The sequence below is a fragment of the Vollenhovia emeryi genome, unplaced genomic scaffold (assembly GCF_000949405.1).
Source record: "Vollenhovia emeryi isolate VEMERY1.0 unplaced genomic scaffold, V.emery_V1.0 DF939789.1, whole genome shotgun sequence".
In the NCBI taxonomy this organism is placed as follows: Eukaryota; Metazoa; Arthropoda; class Insecta; order Hymenoptera; family Formicidae; genus Vollenhovia; species Vollenhovia emeryi.
The window spans coordinates 7,408-19,971 of record NW_011966577.1 but is presented as its reverse complement, the minus strand read 5'-3'; the positions used below and the strand labels follow the sequence as shown (position 1 = coordinate 19,971).

General features: G+C 40.1%; 1 protein-coding gene across 1 annotated transcript; it reads left to right on the top strand.

Annotated features, from left to right (window-relative positions):
* Positions 1-3,476: 3,476 nt before the first annotated feature.
* On the top strand, positions 3,477-4,879 carry LOC105556773 (THAP domain-containing protein 2-like). Its single transcript, XM_012003887.1, has 4 exons — positions 3,477-3,583; positions 3,743-3,908; positions 4,465-4,585; positions 4,674-4,879. Exons 1-4 carry the CDS (start codon positions 3,477-3,479, stop codon positions 4,877-4,879), a joined length of 600 nt encoding a protein of 199 aa, XP_011859277.1.
* Positions 4,880-12,564: the final 7,685 nt, after the last annotated feature.

Sequence of the window (12,564 nt, the reverse complement as noted above, 5' to 3'; positions counted from 1 at the left end):
AGGCAATATCGATCGCCGGGCGGTCACATCTCGCTACGCGCTCGAATTGGACAGTGGGCAGAGCAAAGACGACGATTTTCGATAATTTTTTTCTCGTTAACTATTGCGAAAATTGCAAAATGTTTCAGGACTTTTCTGTTCATCTCGATCCGTTCTACCTTCTCACAAGCTCGTGGACAAATGTTATAACTCACCCTGTATATATACACAGATATATTTGCAAGTATAATTAAACATGAATATTCTATTAAAAACAAATAATATATTCTACATTTTTATTTAAATCTTAAAAACTATAATAATATAAGTCTTTAATGAAAAGTTGTGGTAAACGTGTGACAATTTCATATTGTCAGCACTTTGTCAGCAACAAGCTACGATTAAAAAATCTTCATAGCTTGAAGACTTTACGCAACAACGGATGGAAATCATTATATATGTATTGTTGCCGTCACGTTTTCATCATAATGCTGAAGATAAAACGATATATAATTTCTTGCTGTCATGTTGCTGACATGTTGCAGACAACATAACACTTCTGTATTGCGCATCGTTTGCTTTTGAAATTTCGTCAAGTTATTGCATGTATAAGCAGTCATGTTGCTGCATTCATATCGCGTTCTATTTTGATGTCAGCAAATATATAATAACACGTGCAATGCATTAGTTTTCTCAAAATGACACGCTTGGCTATCTAGGATTGTATACGAGTATGTATAATTAATGTATAAAATTGTAATGTGTATAATAAATACAAAACATTGTGTAACCATAATTTTATTTTTTAAAGAAAAACAAATGTTATATTGCATTATGTATCTCTGTATCCTCATTATTTTGTTGAAGGAAATGCCAGCTTTATGTTTCCAGGAAACAATCACAACACCGGCTTGTTTTCAGAAAACGTCACTGGTGCGGACTCTGCCACCCAAGGGCGACAGTCCCAGCACCCACCAGTGTAGCATGTGTGGACTCTTTCCCGGAAGAAAGCTCCGTCTTCCCAGGAAACAGTCACACCAGCTTGTTTTGAGAAAACGTCAATGGTGCGGACTCTGTCACCCAAGGGCGACAGTCCCAGCACCCACCCGTGTAGCACGTGTGGACTCTTTCCCGGAAGAAAAGAACTCCAAGAACTTTTCAGCCTTTTAATAAGTCTTTGCGACACATCACTTTCATATCATTGGAAGCATGTAGAAATCTGCTGGTGATTCTAAAAAAGAAAAACATTTATATTTTTCGTTTCTCCGAATACCAAGTTAGATGAACGATAAGAATACAATTACGTTTACTTGTACCTGGCCATGCCACGAGCTCTTTTCTCTAGTCGGTGCATCGTGCAACGGGGATGGACTGCGCTGTTTGAAAGAATTGGGTGGCACTGTTTTAACAATTTATAACATTAATCGTCACGCGCATAATCGACATAACATAATACAAAAATAGATTTCAGTTACCATTATAATTAAGTGGTACAGCCAATGAATTATAGGATTGCCGTCCTCCCAACCATTCGGAAGCATGAAGAAATGTACCGTGTGTACCCCTGATGCACCGGAGACCTTCAGGTGTACGAGAAGTTGTGGTAACGGCAACATTATTGTCCCGAACCTGCGGGATGTGAGCTCGTTTACCTAATACCTTAGACTTTTCCGTCTGAAACAAAATTAAATGATAGTTTGGTATGTTACACAAATAAACATTACAATAAACAAGAGACGAGCTAATTGTAGCACATTACAAACAAGGATGAAAATAAAGAAACACAGATTAAGTTTAAAAATTTAAATATTTTTCCAAATAAAACTAACTTTGTATTGTTCCTGCCATATGTGGCTATATTGTTGAGGTCCCGGAACGTGACAAGCAATTCTTATGTCTTAAATCATTTTGTATCATAGATAGGAAATCAATTAAATTTTGAATCCGGCTAACACTTCCATTTAATAAATATTTAATTAAAATTATCTGGATCACTCACAAACCTTTTTAATTGCACTACAAACGTCTTCATACAAAATACCAACGATTTCATATAAAAATTTTATCTAATTTATCTATTGGCGCTAAGTATACGGTGGAAAAATAATTAATTAATTACAAACAAACGATTGACTCACAAACCTTTCTAGTTGCACTAGAAACGTCTACATACGAAATACAAACGATTGCATATAGAAATTATTTAAAAATACGTTCAGTCGGCGTCAAGTATGAGCGAATAGCCAGTCGTTCTGAAAAGAGATTACTGGGAGAGCTGTCATCAACTAATTCTGTTGCGACGTAAATATAGTGGGCCCACTACAGATCCTTGCCGAGCGAGGCTTCTGGAAAAAACCAAGCGCCCTTCGGACCTTTGGTCGAGCGCTCTAATCTTACGATAAGTAAAGAATAGAGGGATATGCTTAAGTCACCAGTGACGCATCTTCCGATAAGAATCGAGTCATCAACCCGAGACAAAGGCGATTCGGATGACGTTGTTCTTTGACGATCGAAGCTTCGATCGTCAAGGAACAAAGAACGGCGGATATATATATAGGGCCAACGGTCACGGCAGGACACTTCTAAGTCGTCTCTCGTAGAGCAAAGATCGAGCCCTTTTCCGAGTTCTCCGCTAAGATATATCGAGGCCGAGTCCTCGCGTTCGTGCGTTTGTGCGTACCGGAGACCGAGTTCTCCGCTAAGATATATCGAGGCCGAGTCCTCGCGTTCGTGTAATTTTAAATAAACAATCATTAACAAACGAAACTAGTGTATGGACTTAAACTCCCACACACGCAACAAATTCCATTCGCATTCGTACGTGACACATAGTTATCATATGCATGAAGCTTTAGTGGTTATATATAATAATATACGTCCGATCTGTAAATAAAATGAGGAAATGGATTGTGTATCTCTGAAACTTGTGGAGATTGCAAAAGTGAGCGAATTCACAGAAATTATAAATATTGAAATTATAAATATTCACTCACTTTTGTAATTGTCGTAAGTTTCAGAAATCGACCCCCAGATAACAACAGTTATACGCTGTATCTACGAGATCAAGATCGGTAAACTCATGGGCGAATCCTTAATCGCGTAAGGTGACGCCAGCGCTGAAAGTGGCAAAATTTCACTGGCTGGCACTAATGTCGGCCCACGTTCGGCGACATGATCCAGACCTAGTTCGGTCTCCTTATACATTCTCCATGATTTCGACAATGAAATTGTAGATTCCCATGGAGGTATGAAATAACAGGAGGGAGCGTAAAGCCTTCTAGATGGGGGGGGGGGGGTAACAACGCCAAATGTGATTGGTTGGCCACAGTAATATGGCGTTTTGTACTTTATTGATGCACTCTCTGCACCATCTTGCACTATAATACTATGTGCATCTTCTCTTTTCCTCTTATTAACCTAACATAACTTAACTAAACCAAGTAAGAAACACGTTTCGCGAATACATCGGATTTCGAAGTTATAAAATATTAAACAAAATGCCCATGCATTGCAGTGCAATAGGTTGCAAAAGCACCATAAATATTAATAAAGAAAAAGCTGCAGACATAAAGTTAGGAACAATAACAGAAATAACATTCCACGTGTAAGTACAGTTTATCTTGCGTACTTAAATATTAGCGTAAGTTACATAAAATGTTAAATCTTTATTCCGTTCCTGTTACCGTACGTTATAATACCAAATAGACAAAAAATTAAAAGTAAATATATCGATATATTTGTTGTAGATGATTGTTTGTTGTAGATTTCCTAGTATTCCAGACAGAAGAGCGAAATGGATAGAAATTATGAAATTGCAGAAAAAGGTTCTTGGTCCAGGTAGTCGGCTTTGTTCTCTGCATTTTGAAGAAAAATTTATTGATCGCACATCTGTAGCCTGTGTGAGATTGAGAGAAAATGCTATTCCTCATGTAAGTACTTTAAGGGGATGCTGGAGTGATTTTGCACTTTTGCACCTTTCTAACCTAAAAACTGTCAGTTCGCGGAAACATTTGTGTAATATACAAATTAAATGGCTTAGGTGTACAGATCGAAAGCAGCTCGCTATTCCGGCCATATGAAAGAACAATATGGCATCACTGAAACTAAGTTTGTAAGTCTAATAAGAAATAATAGCGAGCAACACATATATACAGTATATGTAATATGTGTGTTGCTCGCTCTTATTTTTTATTAGACTTACAAACTTAGTTTCAGTGACGTCATATTGTTCTTTAATTTAGCCGGAAGAGCAAGCTGCTTTCGATCATCTGTACACGTGCCATTTAATTTGTGTATTACACAAATCTTTCCACGAAACAGACAGTTTTAAGTGTAAAAGGTGCGAAAGTGCAGAATCACTCCAGCATCCCCTTAAATATTAAATAAACTGGTATGTCATTAAAAGTGAAAATTAGATAATATATATTAAAATTAGTACAATGTTTAAAAGAAAATATATAACATAATTATAATAAATGTTTATAGATATCTGAAGATATATTAGACAAAACAAAACATGAAGCAAATATAATTAATGCAACAAATAAGTTACCTTTGCAATCACTTGAAAATATACAGCAGGTTGATAAGCACACACAGTTTACATGTAAGTAATAGATAAGAAGTGTGAACAATAAACAAATAACTTTTATTCGAAGCAATAGTATTATATGATATGTATATTTTTGTAATAGATCCTATGAGCGCCAAAGAAACGTCTTTCTCGTTATTGCAAGAAACAAAATCAATTGATGACGAAGAAAACACAAATATTTCGCCAGATATTATTTGTAATTCGCCAAAAAGTACAAGAAAGAAAATCTTATGTAGTGATATTGATATGTTGCGCAAACGTGTAGAAGTTTTACAGATGTCACGTCCAGCGCACATTTTTCGCTGACGTGGCTAGTGACGATAGTAATTGCCCACCCGATAGGTATCACTGGCACGGCGCGGCTACTGGCACGCGCGCAACACGTGATTAGCAGATATTCGCTCTCCTTCTTTTCCACGTTTAACGATAAAATATAGCGATTAATTGACGATAACCGAGGCAGCCACTATAACAGACGAATCCTTGGCGCCTCCGCTTTCGTCCCAAATTAATAAACACTTAATACTAACGAACAATAAGTTAACATCGGCGATTTCCGTGGAAGGAGTGAACTCCACGGGAACCGTCGATCACAGCCGCGTGTGAGGGCGCTGTGCGCCTCCACCGGTAGCCACGATGGCAATCAGGACCAGTAAAAATCGCTGTAAATGAGAGAAATATACCATTTATAGAAATTCCGGCGAAGCTTCTAGAAGGTTCGATGCCTACGTGACTCGACGCGATATAGCGGAACTCTAGGGAGAAAAACAAGGGATCGGTATGCGGATTAATTAATCGGCGGCGCGCGGCAAATTTAAAGTTTGAAAAACGGCATAAGGATGAACGGAGGCCCTTTGCCAAGGTGACCAGAGCTCAAATTGTTTAGAGCACCGGAAGGTGCCATAATTAGCACTTTAGAGGAAAATTCCGAAGGGCCCCCGCTCATCACCACTTCCGCACTTGCCCTACAACCTAACAGTATATAAGCGGGCCGTCGGAGCCCCGAATTCGTAGTACGTTTTCCAACGTTCAGCAAGCCGAAGCTCTGCCCGAGAGACAAGCCTCAAGGGAAAATAAGTAAAGACGGCAAAGCTCTGCCCGACTATAATCCGGCATTGTTCTCTGCCTGTAAAAGGTAGACGGAGGAGTGAAAGTGTGATAACCGGAGTGAAAGTAAGTGGATTAGTACAGTGATACCTAACCATCATTTATTATCCTGCCCCGTCGAGGTAATAAATAATTACTGTCCGCGGAATACCTTGTTGTCCGGTAGTGATACTCTACCCCCGCCTCCTTCGGCAACGAAAACTGTGATACCTCCACCTTTTGGTTGCGCGCTCTCCACAGGGCGTTCTTCCAATCTTGCCTCCACCTTTCGGATGCGCGCTCGCTGCCGGGCGTTCTTCTGATCCATCTGCCACTTTGGTTGCGCGCTCTCCACAGGGCGTTCTTCCAATCCGTCTGTCATCTCGGGTGCGCGCTCTCCACAGGGCGTTCTTCTGAGATTCCTCCACCTTCGAATGCGCGCTCTTGCACAGGGCGTTCTTCGTTGGAACCGTTCCACCAGCCGGCATTAAGCACCCGGGTCCTATCTGAACCACGTACACCTGCTTCTCGTTTATACTTCCTTACGCCTCGTACCTCCTGTTTGTTTTGATTTTTCGCCGTCGTCTCCACTCCCCGAGTCAGACCCCACAAAAGAAAAGGGGGACTCATCCAGGTAAATCACGACCATTTTTCCATTACTACCGGCAATTTAACAGGGTCCCCTCGCTATTAGGGAAACCTCGAATGGGCACCTGGCACACGGGGAAGTCAAACCATCAAACAATGTTGTTACAGATATACGTTTTGGTTGTTCCGAACAAACAGTGAGCCAGTAAGGCATGCAAATAAGCAATCACTCAGGCCACGACAGCCCCGGCAAATCATGCCACTAATCAAGTTCCCTTTCCTTTTCTTTTCTTTATAAAAAACCGCTATAGCGGACAGGGACGATCTCGTTCCCTAATAGATTTTGCTTTCTTTCCTCCCTTAGTTATTCGCAATACTGTTCAAGTTTCTTGTTTCATGGTAGTTATAAGGTAGTTAAAGTGGACATAGCGTTGCAATGGAGTACAATGATGATAGCAACGCAAATGAATCCCAGTGATTAATAGCACGCTACTGAGTACTCCCATAAAAACCAATGCTTCCCGCCCACGAGTAAAGCAAACGGGAGGAGGAATACTGCGCAACTCCGTGCAAGTCCGTGTGTGCCAGAGCAGGACACAGTTATTTACCCTCCCCACTAATTAATCCCCACATTCCCTCTCGAGTGAATAACCAAAGTTAATCATGAGTGCCTTCCGCAGGGAGCCCCTGTCATGGGCTGGTCCTGCCGCTCAGGGCGGCAGCGCCAACTACGGCGTCTAGTTAAGGCGCACCAAGTGCGGGTGTTCGACCCGCGGGTGTTCGACGCACATCCCCACAAGGCCCCTGCGCCCGTGCCCCGGGAAACGCACCACCCGCCGCCGCCGCTCCCTCGCCCGCAACCTCCTCCACCGTACTCGCGACTTCCTCCACCGCATTCTCTCCCTCCTCCCCCGTATCCGCAACCGCTTCCTCCCAAGGCCCCTCCACCGCACGAGGGGACACCTCGGCCACCTCCGGTCCGCCCTCCCCCTCTTAGCACCAGCGAGTGCTGCCCAGAAAGGGTGTGGAAACCTCGGCCCCCTATCACCCCGCCGCCGCGAGCACCCCTGGTCTCGCTCCCGGGCCCCGCACCATCACTCGCCACAGGGAAACCAGCGATCGCCCGGGCGACCACCGCACGCCCACGGGTGGTCTCAAATGTCCCCCTTCAGAGGAAGATTAAAATCATCCTCCCTCGCATTAACGCTCCACGAAAGGCACGGAACATGCCATTATTATGACCCCCCCTTTTTTTATCACCCTGACACACATGTACACACAATAAAATAAATTAACCATGCAAACCACACTCATACATACACTCATTCAACCACACGCATACTAAATCTCAGATCACCTCCTCCTTTTCCTCTTCTTGTCAGGAGACCCCTGACGTTCCCGCCCCAAAGGTAAAACACGGGACGTAACACAGAGAAAAGTAAAACCAAAAATAAACAAATTGCTACTTTAAGTAATACTTCGAATAGGTTGAATGAAACAAACGCTAAAAGTAAATTAATATAACTCAAACACTTTTATAAATTATACATTTTTAAATACAGATTGTTTTCTGTGCATTATGTAAACAGTAATTTTTATATTGCAGGTTCAACATGTGACGGAGCAAGTAATACATCGCCTTCTTTATTGCACAGCATGAGAAAATCAGCAGAGGACAAAGCAACGAGTATTTCACCAAGACAATTATGGAAATCTTCAACAGAACGTGCAATTAGAGAAGGAAATGAGAAAATAGTGCAAAGTTTACGAAAAGAAATATATATAATGTTACGTAAAAAGCTCGTGGAAAAAGATAAGAAAACAGAAACACTTAATAGCGCATTGAATAAATTAAAACAAAGAAAATTTATTGATGACAAACAGTATGAAACGTTTCATAAATTTGGTAAAGCAAATGTGGAATTATTACGGAGACAGTTTTGCAAGCACGCCAGTATTTCTATGCCTAAACAATACTCTGTAGAATTGCGGTCTTTCGCACTGACCTTACATTATTACTCTCCCCGTGCGTATAACTATGTAAGAAATATGTTTCATAAATGTCTTCCTCATCCGAAAACGCTGAGTGCATGGTACACATCTATTAATGGTTCTCCGGGCATTAATATTGAAGCTTTAAATTGTATAAAAGAGAAAGCTGCTTTAGTCGATTTTCCATTATATGCATGCATAACGTTTGATGAAATGGCTATCAGACAAATGGTTGAATTTGATGGCTCTAAATATTATGGTTATGTCGATTTTGGGTTTGATTCCAATTCCAACTGCACGCTTGTTGCTAAAGAAGCATTAGTGTTTTTATTGACCTGTTTAAACCAAAACTGGAAGATTCCTATTGCCTACTACTTTATTAATGGTATAAGTGCTGAGGAAAAGAAGAATCTTTTATTAAATTGTATTTCTGCAGTGCAAGAGTATAATATTAAAGTGGTTGCTGTTACTTTTAATGGTCTTATAACCAATTTTAGGATGGCACGTTTATTAGGAACAAATTTCAATATCGATTCTTTACAGACATGGTTCCATCTACCGAATTCATCAGACAAAATCTTCATTTTCTTGGATCCAAGTCATTTACTGAAAATTATTCGTAATGTACTTGGAGAGAAACAAACCATGACAGATGCAAAGGGCAATACAATATCATGGGGATATATTAAAGAGCTGCATTTGTTACAAGAAAAAGAAGGTTTGCATATTGCAAACAAACTTCGGTCCGTACATGTAAACTTTTTCAAACAGAAGATGAAAGTGCGTCTGGCTGCGCAAACGTTTAGCAAATCTGTAGCAGATGCCTTGCAGTTTTGCAGCACTTTAAAATTACCACAATTTAAAGGATGTGAAGCTACAAATTATTTTATTCGTTTAATAAACGATTTATTCGATATTTTTAATAGTCGAAATATGAAACAGTTTGATTATAAGGCACCAATTAATTCTAATAATAAAGACATCTGTATGCAAAATTAAATGAATGTTTCAACTATATTTGTAGTTTAAAAGAAAGTCCACATGGAAACCTGCTCATCAATTCTCGTAGAAACGTTGGATTTTTAGGTTTTTGTATTTCAATTAAGAGTTTAATGGGATTGTATGACATGCTATGCGAAGGACCAAATTCTTCGTTATCATATCTTTGTACTTATAAATTAAATCAAGATCATTTAGAACTTCCTTACAGTATTGTAAGACAGCAATTTGGCTGCAATAACAACCCTAGTGTAAAGCAATTCCAAAGTGCAATGAAAAAAATTTTGCTTCATTTGGAGTTAAAAGAAGATTCATCTGGAAACTGTATTCCATTATCAAATATAAATATATTACATTTCAGCTCTTCCTTAAATTCAATTGCGACGATAAATAAAACCGCTAATAATGGAAAATCGACATTAGCAACTGACGAATCAGACTGTGATAATACAGACTTAGAAATATATGATATTGCATTGTATTATACTGAAAACTCGCAGATAACTACGAGATGCTTTCGCAGCGTTATATCATACATTGCAGGCTTCGTAGTGAAATTTTTAACAAAAAAAGTTCATTGTGAACAATGTGTCGACGCCTTAACAGAACTCCAGCCGAATTCTTTTCATGATTTAATTTCCATAAAAAATAAAGGTGGTTTAGTATATCCTTCTAAAGATGTTATATCTATATGTGAGACTTGCGAAAAACTTATACGAATAGCTATTACGGAAAGTAACTCATCTTTATTACAACCAAAATATAATGTTCATTTCTTTCTTACTAAAGTTTTACATTTTTTTACTGAAAATAATAGAATATTTTCAAAACTGAATGAACATACGTTAGAGCAAATTGGAATCGATAACCATATTGTTCATTTGATTCGTGCAATTGCTACTAAATATATACAGATTCGTTTACAACATATGTATAAAAATGCAACAGATCGTAGTAAGAGCGATCGACATCACTTTAATAAGACAACATTATTTAAAGGTCAATAAGTGACTTATTTTTTATTTTGTTCTTTATTTTGTGTTTGTGTATTTGATTCGAGCAATTGCTACTAAATACCTACAGATTCGTTTACAACATATGTATAAAAATGCAACAGATCTTATTGTTAGTAAGAGCGATCGACATCTGCATTTTAATAAAATAATTTTATTTAAATAAGGTCAATAAGTGCCTAACTCATTTTTCATTAATTTTGTTATTTTATTTTGTGTTCGCTCATTTGACTTTAGCAATTGCTACTAAATACAGGGTGTTGCAGAGACATACAGGTCAGTATGACGGGTTGCTCTGTCCGGCAGACGTGCGAATGGTCGTTCACAACTTCATGTGCCTCAGCGGCACATTCACTGCCTACACAATTGTGAATGACCATGCCCGCCTGCACGAGAGATTAACCCGTTATATTGGTAATAATATAATCTTAAAGATCAAAAAGTTAGTCATTTTTCATTAATGTTAGAATAATAATAGAGTTTCTCTGTGTATTAATTTTGTTATTTTATTTTGTGTTATGAGAAATAAAACTCACCTGCAAATTAGTTTCCCTCTGTTTTGTTTATTCTTTTAAAATAACGCATACATTTTCCACTTTTATAATTTCTTTCACTATTTTTGTATTGATTGTCTACTTTTACAAACATTTGCTAATATGTTATATGGCATAACAAAATATATTCATTATTATCATAATATGCATACAATATAACATATATCCACATATCATATTTATAAATATTATTTATGAATTTTTACATTTTTTGTTCTCATCATTATTTCAAATGTCGCGCTTCGGCAAGCCACACCAATATGGCGCTTACTGTTCCCCCCTTACGTCTGCTAACCAGGCCGGCGGGGGAATATCCTCCCTCCTGGTATTTCATACCTCCATGTAGATTCCCTACTGAATTTCCTCACTTCTCAAAATTCTGCGACGAGAAATATTTACGTTTTCCTACAATCCCGTATTAATCTGATATAATCCGATTGTTCCATAGACATGTTTATAAATCCGATTAGTCTAGGGAACTTTTCTCCAAGTCGGTTTTCTAGACTGCGATTAATCCGATTGTGATGTAATGTCTTGCGCTCGTTTTATCGGCGGGAATCTCTATATGCAATCTGGAACGTTGCGCTCTGATATCGTGGCCAGATTATCGAGATCTCGTACGAGTTTCGTTCTTCCGAATACAGTGACCTAAAAAGAAGAAAGGAAGGGCAGCAAAGCATATTGACAGAGATTAGCGTAGTTGTCAAGGCAACCTTAGCGGTAGTCGCCGACAGATATTCATCTGTCAGGGAAACTCTAGTGTCAGCCTTGCGGCGAATCTATGTCGGCCATTTTGGAGGGAGCAAGCCCGTCCTTTGGCGAACGACGTCAGCCTTGCGGCGAATCTTTGTCTGCCCGAAAGCGAGACCAATGTCAGCCCGAAGGCGAAACCAATATCAGCCCAAAGGCGAAGCCAAAGTCAGCCCGAAGGCGAAACCATAGTCAGCCCGAAGGCGAAGCCAAAGTCAGCCCGAAGGCGAAGCCAATGTCAGCCCGAAAGCGATGTCAATATGCTTTTATGCGTAAAAACAGATGGACCTGAATTTACCTGGTGATTTTATACATGCGGGAGTCTGATGGTATTGTAGGATCCCTGGGATTGCCCCTTCTCCTTGGATAGTTATAGCCGATCTCCTAAACGCTCTCCAACGAATGCCGTCGTCTCGGATTGCAGTCGTCCTCTGTCGGATCTTCAGCCCTTCGTTCCGATATCAATTCCGAACAAGAAGCAAAGGCACTCAACACTCTCTCCTCAAGCCGACACAACCGAGTCCTCACGACAAGAAAAAGACCTCAGCCTGAATCACTTTCGACTTGCACAAAGAATTCGGAACCGACACTATTCAAGAAGTAATGGCACAATACAGAAAATCGATATCAATAAACAACCGGTAAATAACCGTTGCCAACGAAGAACTCGTCACCTTTTTTTTATTTTTTTTCGTAGGGAAATCCTTTATGGATACCCGGGCCCCCCTCTGGGAAGGGAGTTTACTAATGGTCCGGGTTATGTGGGACTGCCCTCCTAGTGTCGATCGGAGTGCACCCAGCAGACGTGCCGGGTGCGCGGCCTATCCACTAAAACCCTACGGTGGTCTGCGCGGTGCTTTGATTGGGGGGGCGGCCGGGAATTGACGGAGTCATTACATCCGCACCGCCCCCCGCACCCGGCCCGCCATTGGTTTGGCGGGCCTTCGCGCTCGTCCTCCCCAGCGTAGAGCGGGGGGGGGGGGGGTAAAGGGCCCTCCGTTTGACTAGA

Bases quoted from the DNA above. Each gene is read 5' to 3' on its own strand.
- LOC105556773 (XM_012003887.1), top strand. From the start codon at position 3,477: ATGCCCATGCATTGCAGTGCAATAGGTTGCAAAAGCACCATAAATATT. The intron at 3,909-4,464 runs GTAAGTACTTTA...AAATGTTTATAG, and splicing joins GAGAAAATGCTATTCCTCAT to ATATCTGAAGATATATTAGA. The intron at 4,586-4,673 runs GTAAGTAATAGA...TTTTTGTAATAG, and splicing joins TAAGCACACACAGTTTACAT to ATCCTATGAGCGCCAAAGAA.